The 22,421-nt window shown below is 40.6% G+C and overlaps 2 protein-coding genes across 2 annotated transcripts; both read left to right on the top strand.

Annotated features, from left to right (window-relative positions):
- rab25b (RAB25, member RAS oncogene family b) lies at positions 1–9,984 on the top strand. The gene is made up of 5 exons (XM_017437916.3): positions 1–477; positions 4,228–4,423; positions 8,139–8,332; positions 8,449–8,529; positions 9,558–9,984. The coding sequence occupies exons 1-5, from the start codon at positions 441–443 to the stop codon at positions 9,674–9,676; spliced, it is 627 nt and encodes a 208-aa protein (XP_017293405.1). The 5' UTR covers positions 1–440; the 3' UTR covers positions 9,677–9,984.
- A 975-nt stretch (positions 9,985–10,959) lies between these two features.
- Positions 10,960–22,210, top strand: rab11al (RAB11a, member RAS oncogene family, like). Its single transcript, XM_017437927.3, has 5 exons — positions 10,960–11,291; positions 15,275–15,470; positions 17,110–17,303; positions 18,697–18,777; positions 20,703–22,210. The coding sequence occupies exons 1-5, from the start codon at positions 11,252–11,254 to the stop codon at positions 20,837–20,839; spliced, it is 648 nt and encodes a 215-aa protein (XP_017293416.1). The 5' UTR covers positions 10,960–11,251; the 3' UTR covers positions 20,840–22,210.
- The last annotated feature ends 211 nt before the right edge of the window (positions 22,211–22,421 follow it).

Raw genomic sequence — 22,421 nt, 5'->3', positions numbered from 1 at the left:
AGTTTTGAGGATCAGTCTGAGCTCAGTGTCTGTAAAACTGTCACTTTGTGTTTTCGAGGTCATTTGGCCGTCCTGGTTTGCTCCACCAGGAGGCGCCTGGCAGTCCTCAGGTGTACCTGCCACTCACCCCACCTGTCCAACCTGCCCTGCTGACTCAGCCTCTGAGACACGCCCCCGTCCCTGCCGTGCTGCGCCCTAACTGAAGCCCCGCCCACTGCAGCTCAACAACTTGGATACACTGAGCGTGTCCTGTTCAAACAAACCAGCTCTCTGTTAACTCGGGCAGAGAGCCGCTGACAGCCGTCCATGTGGCATCTGTAACTGTCTTCTCCTTTAAAGTGAAGGGTTCAAAGGTCAGGCTGGTTTAGGCTCAGATCGGTTCATCTTCCATCCTGCAGGAGACAGAAACCTGAGGGTCGGCAGCACTGAATGGACACAACATGGGGTCAGATGAAGCCTACAACTTTGTCTTTAAGGGTGAGTACAAGTCCTCCTCCTCTCCTCATTTCATCCCTGGACATGTTTTTGAAAAAACTGAAAGGTTTTCTGTTATAACACCTGCTTGGCCGTCTAATTATACTTCCTTGTTTATTATTAACCTCACAGTTTCCAGGACTGAGTGTGCCGGCTGTCAACAGAATGCAAATCCCTATTAGTAATAAACAAGCATGCACCATAAAACGAGAGCAGCTCAGATCGTGTCTCTGGATCCTAACAGTTGTTAGAGCTGAATAATCCTGCAGTGACATCATCGCTTCAGCTGATTTTCTCTAAAAAAATACAAAGTAAAGACAGTCTGAATGCTGAGCGCTGAATGACTGCTGAAGAAACTGAAACTGAGTTTAAAAAGTAGAACAAAAAAGCAAAAAGGAGCAAAACACTAGCTGAAAGCTACAGGAAAAAAGCTAAATGCCAAAGTGGCAAGAGACTCTGTAAAAGTAGCAAAAGACTGGCTAAAAGCTAAATGTAGTAAAAGGCTAAAAGTGGCAAATTGGTGGCTAGAAGCTAAAATCAGCAAAAATGATAGCTAGAAGGTAAAAGTAGCAAAGGTTTGCCAAAAGAAGTAAAACAGTAGCTAAAAGCTGAAAGTAGCAATAGGCTACCTAAATTCTAAATGTATCAAAATGCTACATAGAAGCTAAAAGCAACGAAAGATTAGCTAAAAGTAGCAGAACAGTAAAAGCTGCATAAAAAGATGAAAACAGAAGAAGTGTGCTGAAGCAGATTTTTAAAGAGAATAATATTTTAAAAGAAATTAAAGAGATAATTTATTTCTGTGGTGAAAATATAAAGTAAAAATAATTGAAAAGTATAAAAGTTACAAAAAGCAGAAGTCACGCCTCCTATCCCCTGAATGTTTTAATATAGGAACGTCTAAAAAAGCACAAAGTGTGTAGAATTAGTTTAAAAACAAAAAACAGAATTCACAGTTAATGTTCGAATCAGAAGAATCCACATCCTGATTTGAATCCTGTTACAACATGAGGTGTCTGGTTATTATTTATTTACCAAACATTAAACCAAACTCTAGAAGCAGAGTGTGAAAAACTTGGTCCAGTCTGACTGGTTCCACACAAACCAACAGGGTCCAATATAATCCAATAATTATAATTTCCCAACATGATGTTATTTTCAAGATTTGACCAAAATGTAATCTAAAACTCAAGCATGGAAGGTGGACTCCTTCAAGGAATGCTAGGCCTCTATTTGCTTAAGGTGTTGGTTTAATAAAGTAAAGGCAGATCTGAGCGTGCTGCCTTCAAGGGATGAAATTATTACAAACTGCTGCAAAATAAATTCCTTCAGCCTGACCGATCCTCTGATTCTGATCAGTGAAACCGGTGAGTTTGTCTGGAATGTGACTTCCCCTGCCCACACTGGTCGTTAACACTTAGGTTGTTTTGCACAGTTAGTTCACCTGCTAGAAACTAATATAACTCAATACTGTATTGAGTTTCTGAAGCTTCCCCAGGCGGCAGTCCTGCGTTTCCTCTGCTGAAGGTCATAAAAGCAAAGGCAGAAAAAAAAAAAAAAATCATTTGAAGCGCCACAGCAACACATCAGGTTCTTCCAGGTTTCTTCAGGATTAACAAACCAAACCTGCAGAGCGATTGAAGTCGCTCATCTTGTGTTGCCGTGGAAACCAGAAGTGTTGTTTGCTTAAGAAGTTACTCAGTAGCAGAAAGAAAACGGAGGAAAGCAGCTCAGTACAGTGAACAATAACCGAAAACAAAATATTCTCAGAGCTCAGGTTAAACATACAACAAGTAAAGATCGGACTTTATGGGAATCAGCAGGTGGCTTTTTAAATCTTAGACTTCATATGCTGTAAAAAAAAGAACTTTAAAAATCTAGTTACGGGCTCCTGAGCATTAATTATGTTGATGTTTATGTTGATTAAGTCTGCAGTCATTTAGATTCAATTGAAGAAGCTCATACTTCCTTTTGTAAATGTTAAAAAGTCTCCCTGAAAGGTAAATTTAGAGATTTTTCTGACTTTTAAATAAGATGAAAAAATGAAATCATTTAGAATATGTGTAGGGATCAGACTGAATTATAGTCATTTTTGTATTTTTTTATGTCAGTTTGACTCCAAAAGTTAATAAGTTATAGATGTACTTCCAAAGATTACTTTCTGAGAGTTTCATTATTTGTCCCGTGGTTCGAGAGAAATTTGTCTAACAGACAAACATAAGCACACACACAAAAATATTATTACCCGGCCTTTGCCTTCAGCAGCAGGTGATGATCTGTCCATCTGTTCTTTTGTGAACCAGGCAAACAAAGACCCTAATGACCCTCAGGAGGGAGAGGAGGGAGATTAATCTGCATCCTATGCAGACTAAAGCTTGGAATGCCACACTTTCACGTTTTGACAAAACTCCATGGAAAGGAAGCGAAACATTTACAGATACATTATAGAAGCCTTGAATAATTACCCATAATGCTCCATTTGTTTCTGATTGTGTCAGAGTTACATTGTGCAAATCCTTCTCCTTACAAGAAAGCAAATAATGGTGATTTCTCAAACGTATAAATTCTTTTTGATCTCCCCACTCATCTAAACTCAACAATTAAAGGCTTTTGGAATTTCATAAGAACTTTAGCAACAGGTTACTAATCACAGCTTTATCTTATCCACTTTTAAACAAATGTAATCTCTGCTGTTGTCTCAAGGTGGTCTTAGTTTCCTGTCCGAGCCTTTTTTGTGAGTCAGATGCTTAGAACTGAAACCTGAAATGTGCAGGTGGGTCTGTGTAATACCATTCACCCAGCATGTTCTGTAGATTTCTCCGGCCAAGACAAAAAAAAAGAAGCAGCTGCTGAACTTGTTCCACCTGATTTGGACTCACCTTACCCTCATGACAGTATCCTTTACAGAAACACATTTTTGACTCGAAGGATCAAACAGGCCTGACTTCAACAGTTACTGGGTGGAACTTGTTGTGAATGACTCTCAGGTACTACCACACCTGACTTTAGCACAATATATCTAAACGGACTAAATTGTAGCCATTTTTGTGTTTTCTAATGTCAGTTGGCAACCATCTTGCATTGGGTTAAAAAATGTATTCATTTGTAGTGTATCCAATTATTATTTTCTGAAAGTTTCATTAAAATCCATGTGTTTGTCAAGGTCAGTTGGCTGTGGCAGCCATCTTGAATAGGGTTCCTGCCAAACATTAATCAGCTGTAGATTATTATATTTTCTGAGAGTTTTATTAAAATTCGAGAAACAAACAAACAGACCCAGACACAAGCAGAGACATTAATGTCCTTTTGTCTTTGTCAACATGTGATAATGAAGCTCCTGCAGACTGAAATGTAAAACAGAATGAGATTACAGATGTTTATGGACTGCAGACAGGAACATCCTGACAGTCCGTTGGTGCAAACCTTATGTTTTATTACTTCAAGTGAAACTTTTGTCTTGCATCTACATTTTGTCCACGTCCCTTTACGTTGCTTTATTAAAACTTATGCTTAACGCAGTATTTTTATTTTCTGCTCTGCATGCTGGAGTTTAAACAGATAACTTATTTCTAATAAAGGTATTGCGTAATGCTGTAATTAGGCTGGCCTCAGACAGCTCAGACTGTAGATTTATGGAGCAACTAAAGAGAAGACACACCTAGACTAAAGGCTTTTACTAAGAATAAAGTGGTTTAGTTTTGTAAGGACTATGGATACAAAGTCAAAAAGAAGAACTTTATTTGTCTTTTGCAGTGGTTCTAATCGGAGAATCTGGCGTTGGAAAGAGCAACCTGCTGTCCCGCTTCACTAAAAATGAGTTCAATCACGACAGTCGCACAACCATCGGGGTGGAGTTCAGCACGAGAACCGTGCAGCTCAACGGCTTCGCCATCAAGGCTCAGATCTGGGACACCGCCGGCCTGGAGCGATACCGAGCCATCACTTCTGCGTGAGTACCAACAACCATCGCAGCTTTAGGTGTACTTTTAGCCACTCAGAAATATTTTATACTACTTCAGGAGTTTGGGATTCTGGGTCCCTTCAGTCCCTGTACAGCTGGAGTAAGAGTTTGGTTCACATTTTTGGTAATAAGTCAGAATTGTTTCTGGTAAATGTTGGACTTCATCTGGTTTGCTCGTTATCACTGATTCTGTTCATAACCTTTAAGGACTAAGGTACAGCCAAAGGGTGTGAGGGTCTCTAGTTCTGAGGGTCTTGGACCGCATTGATGATGCAGATGATGTGGTCCTGTTGGTCTTGTCAAGCTAAAACCTCCAGCGGGCACAGTTGTGGTTTGCAGCTGAGTGTGAAGCTGTTGGGATGAAGATCAGTGTCTATCAGCCCGAGGTTGTAGACCTGAAATGGAAAAAGGTGAACTGCCGAGTCCAGATAGGGAATGACTCACTGTCCCAAGTAGAGGAGTTCAAGGATCTTGGGGTCTTGTTTACAAATGGTAGTAGAACGGAGCGGGAGTTTGGTAAGCAGATTGAGGACTTCCTCTGTAAAGTGTTGGGACTCATTCTTAGGGATATGGTCAGGGGTTTGGCTCTGCAGGAGGAGCTTAGAGTAAAGTTGCTGCTTCTCCCCATATAAAAACAAACAATTTAGGTGGTTTAGGTGAGGATGCCTTCAGGTGTTACAGGTGTTTCAGACATGACACGCAGACCCAGGAGTCACTGGAGATATCTAACAGCTGACCTGGGAAGACCTTGGAGTCCCTCTGGTTGAGCTGGAGGAGGAAGCTGGGGGCAGCAAGGTTTGGGGATCTCACTTTAAGCTGTTGCCCTCTGACCCTGTCTCAGAAAAGATGGATGCAGTCACTATGACAGTATTCTCTGCATATTTACCTGAATTCTTCTGGAATGCGTTTTGCAAGATTTCTTTAAGCTTTTAATTAGAAAATGAGACCATCTAATAAAGTTTTATCACTCTTGAACAAAAGTAAACAAATCTGTCTTTCTTAAACCTGATCACTTTTAACCCGCCACATAGAAAGCTTGTTCTCTTCCTCATTTTGTTGTTGAGCAACCTGTGTGTTGGCATCTTAAGCTGAGGTTGTTATCAGCCAAAACACAGGTAAGGGCATGCACTGCTCCTCAGGTTAACTCAGAAACCTCTACCTGAAAAACATTCAGCATATTTTTGTCTCCAGTCAATTTTCAGATAGCCCACTGAGGATCCAAAACCCAATTAGTTTGAGGAGAAGCCCCTGTTTATGGCAAGCCCTTTGTGTATTTATTAATATCCTTGTTATTTACCATCATTTTTCCCCACTAGTTTGTGACTGCTTTGCACATTTGGTCACACCAGTTCAACAAACAGTTACTAGTAACACTTTTTTGCCAACTTGTTGCACTTTTTCCCAAATAATTGGAGCAAAAATGCTACTAGTCAGCCATTTTCTGCACTAGTAGCCCAAACTTTACTATTCACTAGTTAACCTGTGTAGTGTACACATTTTACAGTTACTAGTTAAGTAGTAGGCATCATTTGTATCTACTAGTTAACATGTTAGAGTTGATGCTTACTAGTTGACTTCTACAACACAGTCTTCAACTAATTTGGTCCAGTGGTCCACAGCTGCATTGAGAAGCCAACTAGTTCGGACTTTGGGGCTACCAGTGCAGCAAAATGGCTGACTAGTATGACTTCTGTTTCAACTAGCTGGTCAAAAGTGCCACTAGTTGGCAAAAACGTGTTACTCTTAAGAGTGTTTATTGAACTAGTGCAGTGACGTCGTAAACTAGTGGTTGAAATGGAGCAATGAGACAAAGTGAAGATTCAACACAATCTGCTGGCTTCGTTCCTTAGATAGATAACTTTTACTAACTGCCTGTTCTAATATATGTGAATGTTTTTGTACAGGGTTCTGTTAGGGTTCTGTACCCTGGGATGACTTTTGACATGGCACTATATAAATAAACTAAACTTAACTGAATTCAAAATGATGCTTGATATCAAAAATATTGAATAAATACACAAAGGACTTGCCGTAATGTTTGACCACTCAGCCCTCTGTGAGCCTCTGCTCTGTCTGAAGACATTGCTGGTTCCCTTTTTTAAATTAAATTGGAAGGATTACCAGTAGAAACTGGTTTTAAAACAATGAAGCTGGCTCAGTTTCAGTTTCCATACATGAAAGAATCTGAAAATACGCTGGATCACTGGATTAGCTCTTCTCTGGTCGGCCTGTTTTTTTGGGTAATTACTTACTCCAGTGTGCAAATTCCCACTCCGGTGGAATTTCTCATTTATCCTGTAACAACCAGCTCAAACCCATTAAAGTGTAATTAATTATGCTGCAAGAAGGGAGCAGAAATGAAATTTATTAGTTCATGACTTCAGCACAACTGGTGCTCATTAATTACTTTTAAAATGGCTGGTGGAAGAATAAGTTATTAATAATAAGCAGTTATTGTCTTGATTTTTAGTAATAGATCAAATAAACATATTGGATATTAAACTGGTCACCCAGATGGAAGGAAACCAGCAGAAAATTGTTCTTGAATCCACAGTTTAGATGTTCTAAAGAAACAAAACTGCATGCTGAGGACCGAGCGAGAGAATATCCGGACAAAAACACAAGTATGTTTTATAGTGTTTGATAGACATTAACAAAAAGCTTTTAAGAGTTTGGATGTTAAAGTTTTTGAAATGCTTTTTGTCTTAATATTGATGATTTATTCCTATTTTTGAGAATGATGTTGCCACCAGGTGTTTATTTTTGCTGAAAAATCACAAAAGAGAAACTTCAGTTTTTTTCTCCTAGAGTAAAGTAAGCCTCAAACAGTCGCTGTGTGACAACAACTATAAAATTCATACAAAAACTAGATGCACTCAGAGACTCAAACCTCCGCCGGGACCATAAGGTCTTTAAAAAATTGTAGGATCCAGATCACCACCGAGCTTAAATGTTTGAAGAGAAAATTTTAAGCTTAAATTCAGTGGAAGTCAGTGAGAGTTTGGGTGTGTGCACTGTGCACGCTGTGAGAATCTGAGTGAAAACAATAAATCCTACAGCAGTGAAAGATGACAGAAATACTTACATTCTGATGTGGAAACAGTAGAAGAAGAGTATAAGTCTGGATGAGAAAAAACAGTTCAGAAGTTAGAGTGTGACATCATCACATTAACTTTAACATTCTGTGGTAAAATCTGTAAAAAATATAAAACTTAATAGTGTAAACACCCTTAAGGATCTCAAAATGCCAGTTCAGTCATTTAAAGTCCAACTTTCTGGGACTTTGAAGGAAGTTTCTGCTGTGAAGTCTGTCTTAGTTTCCATATTAAAGGTTCTGTAATTATTTTAAAAGTTTTTTGCAAATGTTTCCCAGAGCTGCAGAAGGAATTGTAAATCAGCATTTGTGACAGAACTGAAAGAATAATGAGTAAACAGCATTTAGGGGGCTTGGATGTTTAAGTATTAGCAACCAAAGTGCAGCGTTCCATCTTCAGCTCTGGGGAAACTTAAACATAAATCTGACTTTAAAGCATGAAATAATGCATTTTATATGGTTTCTGAACAATAAGAAAGTCCAATCTTTATCATGTAAAAACACATCCGTAACTTTTGGAGTCAACCTAATTACAGGCAGCTAAAATAACTCAGTCACTGTTATTGATACTGAGCTATGTTTTGTCTAATGTCAGTCTCCTGTTTTCAGGTATTACAGAGGAGCCGTTGGAGCCTTGCTGGTCTATGACATCACCAAACACCTGACCTATGAGAGCGTGGAGCGCTGGCTGAAGGAGCTGTACGAACACGCTGACCCTCACATCGTGGTGATGCTGGTGGGCAACAAGTCTGACCTGGAGTTAGAGAGAGCCGTGCCCGTGGAAGAGGCCAAAGACTTTGCAGGTACAGAAAATCGGTGGCATTTTAAAACGATCAGCTGTAAGACTGCGTGACACCATGTGACAAAATGTTGACAGTTAATGTGCATTTATAAAACACATTTTCTTGGTATCATTTAGAAAAGAAAGGCTTGTTGTTTCTGGAGACCTCCGCTTTGCAGTCAACTAATGTGGAAGCAGCATTCAGCAGAGTCTTAGCAGGTATTTATGCTGGTTTGTCATTTAATTCTTGACAGTAATTCATTTTAATTAATTTTGGGAAACACTAGAAGTCAGTAATAAATGCCATACTTTGGTCCTGATTGTTCTTTCTAATCTTGTTGCTTTAATATTAAAATTATAGTTTGGTTTTATAAAAGTGGGGTTGTGTGGAGTAGCTATGAGCAGTTGGTATTTAACCTGCAGTAGACAGTAATCAGAGTAACTCAGTTTGAAGAATCAGGAAGTAATTCTAACGGAGGAGAAACAATGAAGCTATGAATCCCACCATTTCAAATAACTTCAACTTAAAACATTCCTGCAGTTTGAGCAACATTAAGTATTTTTCAGATCTTGTTTTTTTGCTCAAACAAACAGCATTTATGGTGCTATGCTAACTGTGCAGTTACTTTGTACTTTCAGCATTTCATGCTTTTGCAGATTTGGGTTGGGTTATGAAAAGGAGCAGCCGATCATGAGTCTTTTCATTCCCGCCTTGACAGATGATGATTTAAAGCAGTGGTTTCCAAACATTTCAGCCTTTGTTATGGGAGAGACTTGCAACCCAAACTTTTACGGGGTTAAATATTTCAACTTTGTTGTCGACCCAGTTAAACAAACACAAAATGACGACACAAACAGCCCCATCAATGATAATACTGCATATTTAAAACTACTGTTCCTGTCTTTTGTAATAATATGGTAAAAAATATCATCATCAACTGAGCTTTTTATTTAATTAGATTTCTAGAGATGATCTGAGCACCCCCACTCAGTGCTTCATGACCACCAATAGAGTCTCAACCCCAGCTTCAGGAACCACTGATTTAAAGTAATAAATATTACAATAACCTCCTGATCCAGTTAGAATTCAGTTAAGATTAGGGAATAGGATCAGTAAATAAAGACAATCTGAAATCAATCTGTCTGCTTCCCATACTGCAGGTAAGATACTGACCGCTTATAAGTGCTTCACACAGCTTCAAACATGATAAATATCCCTTTAATTTTATAAAATCTGCTTATTTCAGAGATTCACAAGAAGGTGAGCAGCAAAGAAGTGGTCCGAGGCTCCATTAGTGCCGTGACTCTGAGCGGCTCCAGAGCAGAAAACACGGAGGAGAAGAAGCCCTGCTGCAGGAACATCTGATCCCGTCCTCCATCCTCATCAACACGGAGGGGCAATCTGACAAAAGAGACAAAACAGCAACCTCTGCTGCCAACATGAATGGATGAGTGATGCAGATTTAAAATGACTGACCTCTGAGTTTCTTGAAGATGTCAGCTGATGTAACTGGAAACCAGCGTCAGGTTTTTAAAAATCTGCTCCCTCCTGAACAAAGGTGAAAAAAAAAACAAAAAAAAAAACACTGAACAACTACCTATAGGGTTATTTTTAATTTATATGAAAATTCTGACGCATATAAACACAGCATGGCATGTTCAATGTTTGAAATGGTACCTGATTGAATAAACGTTTTTATTAAAATCACCTGCTTCTTGATTTTACATAAAATGAGTCTCGGCCTCACTGATGATCATTCTCCAGCTGATACTGATTGTATTTTCTGTTGAAAAATAAATAATTTATTGGAAAAACAGACTTGTTGTTGATGTCGTATAATCAAAATGTGCCTTTTCAAACTGGTGACATTTTAAAACTTTAGTATTTTAAGATTAAAACGTGAACGTAATTCAGCAAAATAAGAGACTTTTTCTTCGACTATAATACGTATATGTGGGTTTCTCAGTGTGTCGTTGCCCTGCGTCTTCAGTTATAACACATCTTAAATGTTGTGAAAAGGAATGAAACCTACAAAGTGATTAAAGTGATTTCTTGGAGGACTGCATGTTGCCCGCCACCTTTTATTATATTGACAAATGATGAAGTTGAAGCCACTTTGGTCAAATCATGAAAATGTTCTTTAAAATACTACATCATATAGCAATGTGTTAGCAAATAAAGTGTGTTGGGATGCCTCAGCTACTACCACAGCACATTTTAGCTCAGTGTCTGTAAAACTGGGAGAGTTTTTAGTCATTTTTATTTGTAGGGGCCATCTTGAATCAGGTTGACTCCAAAAAATAATCAATGAATTCCATTAAAATCCATCCAGTTGTTCGTGAGATATTTTGCTAACAGACAGAAACATACAGACACTGGCCCGCCTTCACCTCCCGGCGGCGGGCGACAATTAAGGTGGAATCACGTGACGCAGCAGCAGCGTCACGTGACTCAGTCAGATCTTCTGCCAGTTTACCTGCTGGACTCCGACGAGGCTCGATTTTACCTGTTGCTGCTTGACGTCATAACAGTCAGAGACCGGCACCGACGGGAATGACGGACAGCGCAGCGGACCAATCAGCTCAGAGCGAGTGACACGTGTCGAACAGCTATTGACCAGTAGGAGCGGGCGGGGGGCGGGGCTACGGACTGACGTTACGTCGAAGCCTGGGTAATGGCAAGTGACAGAGGATGAGGAAGACGGCTCCAAAGTTTCCTGCCTTCTAGTTGTCATCGCGGCTAACAACATTACAAAACTTCAGCATCATTTTCCTTTTTCGTTTTGCTTTATTTTGACAGCGATACGTTTATTTTCCCCCCTCCTGCGTCGTCCTTCAGGATCGTTTTCCGCGTGAGGCTGAAGTCGGAAGTAACTGAAAAAATACGCCAGAAGTTTGTTCGACTTGAGTTGAGCGGCAGAGTCAGCGAAAAGGAGAAGCAATGACGAACAGAGAGGACGAATATGACTATCTTTTTAAAGGTGAGTGGCTCTTCTGCCCCTCTCGACGCTTAGCTCGTTAGCTGAATGTTGGCTTCACCTGTGGGCGGCTGACCAGCGCGTGCCTGACGGCAGGTAGAGGGAAGGGCTTTCAGCGTCAACTTTGAATGTTTTAACCTCGGAAATGGCCTCAAACTCGTGCTTAGGTGGACTGTAACAGCAGGGGGGAAGGTTTCCGGGCTCCTTTGTGTCGCTTTCAGCAGCATCTGCTGGGAGGCATCACCTTCCAGGGCGATGACGTAATCACCTGAGGATGCAGGTGGTCAGCAGGAGGTCAGACCACCCAAAACCAGGCCTCACAGGGAGGAGAAGCTGCCTCCTCCTGGGATGGAGCTGGTTCTCTCCATCTTTTTACTCAGGTCTCCTGAAATCTTCATTAACTTCCACAAAACAAACAAGATTCCCACAAAAACACACAAAGAATCAGAAACAAGTGTTGTAGAAGCTGGTGACTTTAAGGTTAGAGTCAATTTTAGATGGTTTTTATTTAAAACCTTTTTCTCTTTTAGGTTTGTTACATTAAAACTTCATAATTTACAGAAAATAAGTTGTTTTTTGGCATTTAGGAGGAAGAAACCACACTTTTAATACATTTTTATTACCTATAAACCAACTAAACTTATATCCAAGTTTTTCTAAAGCTCTTAAACATGTTTAGATCCTGTAAAACTGAAATGACACATTGTTCATGTTTTTTTTTTGTCATCAAAAGAGTAAAATACAAAACTCATTACAAGAAATAAACAGAATCAGCTTAAAACGTATTGAAAGATGGGGAAAAAGTAAATGACAGAGTTATTCTTCATTATTTAAAAGTTTTATTACAGCAAGAATCAACTTTAATGAAAAGTAACTTTGCTGTGAATCATTTTTCCATTTAATTGGCTCTTCATATTATACTAAAGTTCCTACAAACATCTCTTTTCTGTATTTTATGTTTAAAATAACCAAAGGCTTTGCCACAATTTTTGAACAACTGATCTAAATTAATTTTAGGTTTACAGGATATCAAAGTGTCTTAATGAGCCGTCTTGTTCTGGATTTGTCAATAAAATCCCAGTTTATCTCAGGTTTACGTGTTTTGTCCTGAAAGTGTCTCAGGATGTCCCGTCTTATCGGTTTTGTTCGTCCTAATTTCTGGTATAAACAGTCGTTCCCTCCCAGCCGGGGGAACTGAAACACTCATGGCATTTTCAAATATAGAACACCAAACAAGCATTTAGTTGTCGAACTGGAAATACCTGCACAGGTGTGTGTGTGTGTGTGTGTGTGTGTGGACACAGGGAAGCTCTGTCTCAGAGGACAGTTGAGATTCGATCAGCCGCTCTCGGACACAACGGTCTGGTTTCCTGTGACCAAACTCATCTGACAGAACGTGTCGGTTGTTGATTGTTCTGCTCAACGTGAGAAAACCGTCCCGTGTTCCGTGTTCTGTTCTTTTGTTTGTCCCTGCGACGTCGCTCGAGTCATGCTGGGTGAGCTCTCAGTGAGTCACTTCAGCATTTCTCCACAGATGGAGACGTCAGCACAGGAAGTGGTCCCTGTGAAGCTGTTTGTGAGGCGTTCAGGGTCATTTCATGAGCTCCTACTGACTCCTTCACAATAAAACCAACTGATTCCGTTTGTATAAATGTTTCTTTTAGTTGTTGGTTTACTACAGTCAGCACAGATATAAGGTCAGTGTTACTCTGCTTTTTTTAAAGGATTCTGCTTAAATAAGAACTAATTTTTCATTTTTTGTGGAATCAGAAGCGTTTCGGCCTATCAGTAGATCTCAGTGAACGGACACTTTCAGGCTCTTTGGATTATTATGTTTCAGTCTCTTCCAGCCTGAGCTGCATCACTGAGGCGTATAACGAGGACTTCTCTTTATTCAAGTAAAAAAAATGTAACAATAGGTGTGTGAAAGGGTGTGTAATGAAGCTGCGACTCTCCCAGTCTGGTGATGAAGACTTGGAGGGGGTTGCGTAATGAATTTTCTCTTTTTGTGCCTGCTGAGGATGGCTGTTACCTCCACAGTGTGGATTAGCTGCCGTTTCCCAGCCTGAGCTTGGGTTTCTCAGTGTTTAACCTGAGTTCCTGTCAGAGTTAGCAGCACTGTTGGTGCAAACACAGTGGTCGGTTGGTTAATGCAGTTTCAACATTCCAGAAACGAGTTCCTGTTTCCCAACGGCAGGGAGGTGAGCTGGTGTGGCCTGACTCACCTGATAATTGTGGAAGCAGTTTTCTGACAGACGCCTGCCGTTGATCTGATCTGTGTCATGGTGATTTGACGTTAAGCGCTGAAGGAGCGGCGCTGGAAGGAGGCTCAGGGCGAGGCCGTCGGACCGCTCGTCATAATCGCTGCATGATGAGGTCGGCTTCATTCACGCAGAACCGGCCGTGTTCATCTGCACGAGAACAACTGGGTGGAACTAATGTTATTTTAGATTTCATGAATTAATTCCCTGTCTTAGACATTCACCATGAAAGGCAGTCTGTCTGTCAGCAAAATATCTCCTGGAAGGCTGTAATTTTACAGCTGGTAGTAGGTGAGAGTCATCCCCAGCACATCCTCTGAGTGTTAACAAATCACGTCATTAACTGTTGGAGTCAAACCGGTCTGTTAGCAAAATATCTCATGGACTGCATGATTACCTTTAAAACCTGAAACCTCAGCATTAATTAGGACATTTTGTGGTTTAATGACAAAGGAAAAGTAGTTAACCCAATAACCTAACTCCTATTATTTACTAGGTACAAATGTGTTCATAAATTAAAATTATTCAGCTTTTTGATTGGTCGCATAAAACTAAGAAGATAGAGAATTAAAATGTTTTATTTTAGCTCTATGTTGAAGAAGGTGGAAAAGTCAGCAGAAGTTTATCATTAAAAAAGGTGGAAAAATAAGATTTTTGTTTGGGAAAACTCATCGTACTTTTGGTTTAATTCTAAATAAATTAAAATCCCTTCTTATATAATAATTCAACACTATAAGGGTTTAATTTTGTGAACACAATTCATTTAAAATACTGGGATCAATCTGTATAATCATCTTTGTTTATTTGTGTGGGAAAAGTTGGGTAAATCTAACAAAAAATGTCAGATTTTTATTTTTTTGATTCAGTCATTTGTAGCAAATGTGGCTGATATAAAAAATAAAGTTTTTGTTTGTGTCAAATTCTTGATGAACAAATGTGAACTGTACAAATAAACTAAATCCATCTTTACCAAACTAAAAAAGCAGATAAAGTATATGATGAGTCAGTGTGGTTTAAATACCAGAGAATAAAATGAGAACATTTAAACTCGTCAGGTGAACAGCTGAGATCGTTTTATTGCTTTTAACGGACCGAGAAGAAGAAGAAGAGAACAAACAAACAAACAAACATGTCACCGTTGTTCTTCTTTTAAAATGTCTTCAGCATCCCAGCGTTTCTCTAACTGATCGGTTTTGAGTCTGTTTTTGTTGTTTTTATTCTAATAAAAGTCTCCACAGTCCAAATTAATTACTGCAAACAAACAAACAAACAAACAAAGCACCGCTCAGATCTTCCTGTTTCTGAGTATAAAATGATTTATTATCAGTAAAATTTCAGTGATCTCTGTTACTGAAGTCAGAGGTGGATGATGGGTTTACCTGCGTCTCTGTTCATGTGTCTGTTAGCAAAATATTTAATGAACCACTGGACGGATTTTAATGAAACTTTCAGGAAGTAATCGTTGGATGTAACTGATTATAATTAACTTTTGGAGCCAGGCCAATCCAAGATGGCAGCCGCAGCCAACTGACAGACTCACATCTAAACTCTGCTGGACTTCACCGGTTTTCACGCTGTTCGTTCGCTGGGAGTCCCCTAACTTCTGCCTTCATGGCTGGGAGCCACACATCCAGTATTAATTAGATGATAACATGAGTCGTTTCGTCTGTTTCACATCTCAGTAAGTCCGCGAGCGGTTCTTCACCTGCTCCTCTTTCCCTGCAGTGGTGTTGATCGGGGATTCTGGTGTGGGGAAGAGTAACCTGCTGTCCCGCTTCACCCGCAACGAGTTCAACCTGGAGAGCAAGAGCACCATCGGCGTGGAGTTCGCCACGCGCAGCATCCAGGTGGAAGGCAAGACCATCAAGGCTCAGATCTGGGACACGGCGGGACAGGAGCGATACCGAGCCATCACTTCTGCGTGAGTCCGTAGGAGCTCTGCTGCTCTTTGTTTCCTGCAGAAACCTTCAGAGAGTCACACACACACACACACACACAGGCCTGTGTACGCAGGCTGTAGGCATTTTTCTGTCCAAAGCAGTAAAAACATGAACATGAGCACTTAGCCGTTTCTCAAATAAAAAGAAACTGATCAACTTTGTTTCAAATAGCTTTAAGATAAACTTACAGACAAAACATCAGAGACAGAATAAAAAAGATCACAAAATTATAGTCATTAAATCAAAGTAAAATATATGTATTTATAAATAAGAGTTGGAGTAAAAATAATGTCATCTTATACCAACTGCAAATCAAACTAAAATGCATCTAATGAGTAAAATAAAATATAATCCAGGCTAAAAAATGAAAGAAAACTGAAGCATCTCCAAAAGAACCGAACGATGCCCCACACTGGGCTTTTAATCCAAATTTACTTTAACTACAGGTCTTTACTCAGAGAACAAAACCAAATCTGAAGAACCGGCAGCACCGAGTCCTTCACGGGTTTTTAAATCAGAGAAAGGAAATTAAAGCTGAAAGGTGAGCCGGGCTTTTTTTTGAAAGGAGCAGAAAGTAGAACAATAAAGTTTAAATAAGTCTCTTCAGCGGCTCAATGCTGACATAGCCTAAGCTAGTTTCCATCTTCAGACTTAAACTCTTTAAGCTGAAGCTACAAAAGGAAATATTTTAATTGTTCATAAGTCATCAATAGAGCTCCACTTTTAAATGCTTGAACTGCCTCTTTAATGACAGTTCAGTTTCTTCTTTTGAAGCTGAAAGGTACTCAGGACAAAGTCATAAAGACTGAAGTTATTTTCAGCTTAATGACGTCAGAAACAGAATCAGCAGCTGAAAACCAGCAGGTGTGTCTGTTTCCTTTCATTACCAGTGACTGAAAACATCATCGGTGGCATTTGGGATGGAGAAGTCCAACATTTCTGATGTTGGTTCGTATTTCTGCTCAGATTTGTTGACTGAAGGGTTTAACCTGAGGAAAAACAAACTCTGGGAGACATTTTACAAACTTCTTGTGTTTGAATGCTGAGCTCCGTTTTCATGGCTTTTTCCCTGATATTTATTCCTGACATTTGTTTTATTTCTTTATTTTGGTGTTTAGCAGCAGTTTCACTCCTATAATCCCACCTAAATGTCTCCTCAGAGATTTGTTTTCCTCCACAGACCACAGCCAGCCTGATGTAGGTCAGTCACCAGCCTCCGTGTGGTTTTTGGTGCTTTGTTTACATTGAGTGTGGACCCGCACTTCTGAACTGTACTCAGTATATCTGGAATAAACACGTTCATACGGCACCGTTCGATGTAGTTCAGGCTTTAAATGAGAACTTTTAAACTCATTTTAGCTTGGTCTTCCATCCAGTGTTTTGTTTATCTAACTCTTGCCTCATCTTGGTGGTTTTGAAATCACGCTCCTGTAGCTGGTAGTGTTCCCTTCTCGCAGTCACTGTTTAATTCTGTTCTCTTGTTTAAACTTCACATTTTGTTCTCAGCATTTCCGACATGCCCGAGTCCACGCGGCACGCCCGCGGAGAAGCCACCAGGCTGCAACAGGAAGTGGAAATGTGCTCCACTTGACATTTTGTCTCTCTGATCTCATCCTGCAGCTACTACCGCGGCGCGGTCGGAGCGCTGCTGGTCTACGACATCGCCAAGCACCTGACGTATGAAAACGCTGAGCGCTGGCTGAAGGAGCTGCAGGACCACGCAGACAGCAACATTGTCATCATGCTGGTGGGCAACAAAAGCGATCTACGCCACCTACGGGCCGTGCCCACAGACGAGGCCAAGAGCTTTGCAGGTATGCATCGTGTTCGTCCGACTCGTTCTGAGGAATCGGCTCAGTGCTGCCGTCAAACGTGGAGATAACAAGTTTTTCTTACAGTTTTGTGTGCAGCGGTTTTAAACCCCACCTTTTCTTTCATCCATTTCCTGCATGTTTCCATCTTTGTGAGGAATCTTTACACAGCAGCTGTCCTAGCTACGTCTGCAGAACATTTCCATCTTTTATTGGCTCAGCTTTGTTAAACGTTTGATGTTTTAAAGTATTTGATCAATGTGAACATTTTTTTTTTTGTTTGTTTTTTAAGTCATCTTATTCCAGTGTTGCTCTGTTTGGATAAATGATAAAACAGGATTGACAGAAAATCAAACTTATTGTGGATAAAATTAACCTTCTTTCTCATCAGTGCCGGGCTCTTTCTACTTATTTGTTTTTGTTTAAGCCACTGACCTAAATTATGGTCTGTAGTTTACATAATGACCCTTAAATGTTTATGCAAAGGTCTTTAAAAAAAGAACAGAACTTTAAATGTACGAGTCTGATGCTTCAGGTGCTTTTATTTTGAAATATCTAAGCTATCACCAACCTTATTTCTACTGGGCAGAGTAATTATTATAATTAACACATAATGATGACAGATTTTGTGATCAGGTAACTTAAATGTATTATTTTCTTTCTGCTCTTGATATATTTATTTATTTAGATGTAAACTCACCTTCAGAGCTGTATGACCGTCCCTTCAGCAGAAACTGATTAAAACATCAGAAACAATAAATCTGATCTTTTAGTCTAATTCAGTTTTCCTGCTGCTGAAACAGAAGGTTTGATGTTTTACTTCATGTTAAAACTGATAAATTAGACCCAAGAGTCTGTCGACCCGACCCGACCCGTTTAGATTTTATTCAGAACTTTGACTTATTTTTGTTTGAATAACCAAAGCAAAAATGACATTTTCTTGCTGCTGTCATCTGAAACTTTTAGTTGGAAGTGTGCCTGTATTTTGTCCCAACCTAGAAAATCTAACTTTTTAAATTAAAGTTAAAATCAGGATTTTATTACTATTCATTTCCATTGATCAGCTGAGCAGTTAGTCAGGAATAAATGTTTCTTACCTCCAAAGCTGTTTTGATTTTTCTTAAACATATATCCACACATTTACAGGTTTCTTTTTAACAGGAGGCATTTTTGGAAGTCAAAATAAGAAAAAGGAAAGGAATAAATGATGAAGGTTGGCTAACCGTCAGACTGTCACTGATTTATTAGGAACATGTGGGAGTTAACAGAGATCCGTCCTGTTTATAATTATCTCTATATGTTTCTTTAAATGATGTCTAACAACAAACGGAGTTATCTTTTGGAAATGAAACTCTGAGCGGTTTCTAACATGTTCCTCTGGGTTTGGGTTCTGCAGAGAAGCACGAGTTGTCTTTCCTGGAGACGTCAGCTTTAGACTCATCTAATGTGGAGCTGGCTTTTCAGACCATTCTCACAGGTGAGCTTCCTGTTTCTTTTTTTAGATCAAATCAGACATGAACGTTTGGCCTTAAAGGCCGCTCGGGTTTAAGGTTTAGTCTGATTTCAGTCATCCAGGACTTTGTTTGTTTAAAGACGTCTTTTTCACTTCAAGCTGAAAAGCACGGAGCTCCAAGCACCTAAACTGTAAACGGACTGCATGCATTTAAACACTTCTCTGGCCTTTCTGGCCTCTTTAAAGCACGTTTTACAGTCACATTAAGTCACGTTGGTGGAGGGGAAGCCGGGATCGAACCACCAACTCTCCGACTGGCAGCTGCTCTGTTCATTCAAACTGAACTCACATGCACATCACTCCCCCTCCGCTCCCTCTGGAGGGTCATTAGGGGTTTTGTTGGCTTGATGAAGTGAACAAGGAGGATAAGAAGAACGGGTGCAACAATAATAATGTCCTCCTGTGCTGGAATATCTGCAGGGGAGTCAGAAAACATCCCAAAAATCACGCTGATGACAAACAATGATTTAAAACTGGTCCAAATCTGCATGTCTTCATTTCTAAAGTTTACTCCAGCAGGTTAAATCCTCAACATGTGGGCAGCTGCCAAGGTGGGTCAGGAAGGAGGGGAGGGAGAGTGATTTGTATGTGAGTTCAGCTTTCAAAAACTGAGCAGCTCACTGCAGTTTAAAAGCTTTCTTCTCTGAAATAACATTTTCATTCAGATTTTGATTGGCGACATATTTAAATTCTGCCACTAGATGGCAGCAAATTCCACCTGATCAGCTCCTGGCATCCATCCTCTGATGTGTTTCTTGTTACAGGAACACTGCCTGAATTTTTCCCTGGGATTAGAAATATGAGTAATTGTTGCAGCCTAAAGACGGCCAGTAATGTCTGGACTTTGAGGCCCTAAATCCACTTTGTTCCGTTTAATAAATGGACTTTCTTCAACATGTTTTCTCTGTAAACGTACTTCCAGGAGCTTCAGATCCACTCTGACAAGTGGAGAGATTTTTGGGTATTTGTTAACATCTGGGTAAAGCAATTCGTAATGACTCAGGCAACCCCTGGAGAGCCTGAAGGGACAATCCAACCGTGAGTGGTGCTTCCGTCGGTTTGTCAATCAGCATGAGCCACTTGCTGTTTGCTCCATGTTGAATTCTCTGAAGGCTCTGCTCGAAGCGTTTGAACCATTCTGTCCACTCTGCAGCTTTATCAGTTATTTCTAATTCACAAAACAACAACAACTTCAAGCCAACGAGCTTCATTGAGTTAATGCTGCTAATTAGCTCGTTAAGGCAGGAAAAGCTGTGCATTAGCAGGCCAACGAGAGCTGAACCTTCGACCCAGTGGAGCAGAGGAAACGTCCCGGTGGCTTCTTGTCTTCGTGTTTGGGATGAGTTTTAGGAACGAGTCATGGTTTTGCCACCTGACAGAGTCACGAGTCCTGATTTGCTGTAAATGTTCTTGCTTCATCAGCAGGCCTGTTTTTTTGTTGTGGCTGTAGGTTAAAGGAAAAGATGCAGTAATGAGTCAGTAATGGATCAGCTGACCACCGCAGAGACTTCTGAGGCACAGTTTAACAAAACGCCATGAAGAAGGAGAAAGAATCCTGAAATGAGCAGGCTAATGTGTGGGCTTTGATTTAAATACCAAAGCATCAAACCTGACTGCATTTTCTAAGCGTGCAGGTGACCGCTGATGTTTCATTTCTGTTTTAGCTGGAGCTCTGTGAAATGCCAAACTGGAGACATGATTCTTCCACATGACATAACGTTGCCAGTTTAGGGTGGAAAGAATCCTCCAGTGCTGCCAGGAGTCTGGATACAACAGTTGTTGTTCAGTTTTTGTCATGCTGTTTGTCTCTATCACAATATGTCTCAGTGTTACTCGGATTTATCGGCATCTACTCGTCTCCTCACGCCGCTCCTCTCTCTCTGTCGCAGCCATCTACAACATCGTGTCGCAGAAGCAGATTCCAGGGGAGAACAACTCCAACTTCTCGCCTGATTCCAACGTCGTACCCATCACAATTAAGCCCACCGACCAGCCCACTAAGGGTTCCTGCTGCCAGAGCAACTGAGACTTCACCTCTGACCTCCTCCTCCACCTTAATGGACAGACAGACAGACAGACAGACAGACAGACAGACAGACAGACAGACAGACGGATGGATGGATGGACAGGGGACATGGAGAGGCAGGCAGGGAGATGTACACAGGGATGCTCTAACTGGGTGAGATTGGGAGGAGGGGGTGGGGGTAAAGAATAATAGAAGAAGAATAGACAGGATGTGTGATGAGGGAGGATTAGAATCAGTGGACATAAAGCAGGTGAGGTGCTCCAGAGAATCGATTGAACAGAAGCTCCCTGGCTTCTGTCTTTTCAAATTGTCATATTTTACCAGAAGGTGAATGCTTCTTTTCTGTTTCTCACTCCTGGGATATCGCAGTAAAACTCCACTTCCTGAAGACTGAATCACACCCTTCTGTCACCACGGTCCTTCCCGCTTTCCCCCCAAACTAAGATATTCAGAAAATGATCCCTCTTTACTGTATTTATTGAACACTAAATTGTCTCGTTTGGCTCAAGGGTTTGCTTGATTTTCCACACTAATTGCCTCGCTGTAAAGGAATAATTGTTTGCCTTCTGATACTTTTGCCTATCTAGAATCAATGTTTTCTAATTGCACATGATGGAATTTGGTCAGTTTTGCTCCAGCGGGCCTCGCAGATAAATACCACCCCTCCCTGAGAGTGACAAGTGATTTCTGATCTCCTCTGATCTGTTTGGAAGCCTCTCCTTCTCTTCACACATTTTGTACGCCACAGATGAGTCATGCTCCTGCAAGCTTTGCACAGCATTAGCTCTAAACGGGATGGTGTTGCTGCAGCAGGATGGCAGCATCGGCTCGGCTCAGGACCGTTTCACCCTTCTTCCTGATCCGGGGAAAGATTTGGGAATTGGTTTAAATGCATGGACAGCTAGGATGAATGGATGGGAGGGCACTCAGCCCTGCCCTGCTCCTACGCTCTCTGTTTTACTGTAAATGAAATCCTCCACTGCCTGCTCACCTCCTGCTCTCCGTCTCTGGATCAGGACTCTTGTCTTCTGGGATCTCCCCGAGGTCTGCCCTCACTTTCACTTGTCTTTGTTTCCTGTCCGAGGGGTGGGGGTTGTGTTCGGCAGCCAGGATTGGCTTTGTTAGCATCTAATAGTTTACTAGATGAGGAAAGGGAGAACGGATTGTAGCGTTAGGAGGGGCTTGATTAAATCCAAAGGTTATGGACACAGATGGTGTTTATCCTGCTGATGTGTTTCCACGTCAACACAGACTTCTGTTCACTTCACAAGATTTAAACTGGGTGGTGTAGGTTAGGACTTTTTAAACCTTTGTGACTGTATGTATATTTGGACTGCACATGTTTAAATAAATTCTGTTTGTTATAGATCATCTCTTCCGTCTCCTCAGTTTCGAACTGGCGGCTGGGCAGATATGGCTGTACTATAACCTTAATGTCCAGTGTAATTTAAGATGTTTGCAAAGTGCTGTAGAATGATATTGTTCCTCTGATTACTGATATTAAATATTAATAGTCATTATCATAGGGTCAATTTAACCATCAGGAAAAAAAGAACCACATTCTGCTCAAGTTCATTTCGTT

This window comes from Kryptolebias marmoratus, linkage group LG16 (assembly GCF_001649575.2).
Source record: "Kryptolebias marmoratus isolate JLee-2015 linkage group LG16, ASM164957v2, whole genome shotgun sequence".
NCBI lineage: Eukaryota > Metazoa > Chordata > Actinopteri > Cyprinodontiformes > Rivulidae > Kryptolebias > Kryptolebias marmoratus.
This window is presented reverse-complemented; position numbering and strand designations above follow the sequence as displayed.

Excerpts from the sequence above, each read along its gene's own strand:
- rab25b (XM_017437916.3), top strand. The coding sequence starts at position 441 with ATGGGGTCAGATGAAGCCTACAACTTTGTCTTTAAGG. Across the intron at positions 8,333-8,448 it reads AGAGGCCAAAGACTTTGCAG|AAAAGAAAGGCTTGTTGTTT; the intron begins GTACAGAAAATC and ends GGTATCATTTAG. Across the intron at positions 8,530-9,557 it reads ATTCAGCAGAGTCTTAGCAG|AGATTCACAAGAAGGTGAGC; the intron begins GTATTTATGCTG and ends TGCTTATTTCAG.
- rab11al (XM_017437927.3), top strand. The coding sequence starts at position 11,252 with ATGACGAACAGAGAGGACGAATATGACTATCTTTTTAAAG. Across the intron at positions 11,292-15,274 it reads ATATGACTATCTTTTTAAAG|TGGTGTTGATCGGGGATTCT; the intron begins GTGAGTGGCTCT and ends CTTTCCCTGCAG. Across the intron at positions 15,471-17,109 it reads TACCGAGCCATCACTTCTGC|CTACTACCGCGGCGCGGTCG; the intron begins GTGAGTCCGTAG and ends CTCATCCTGCAG.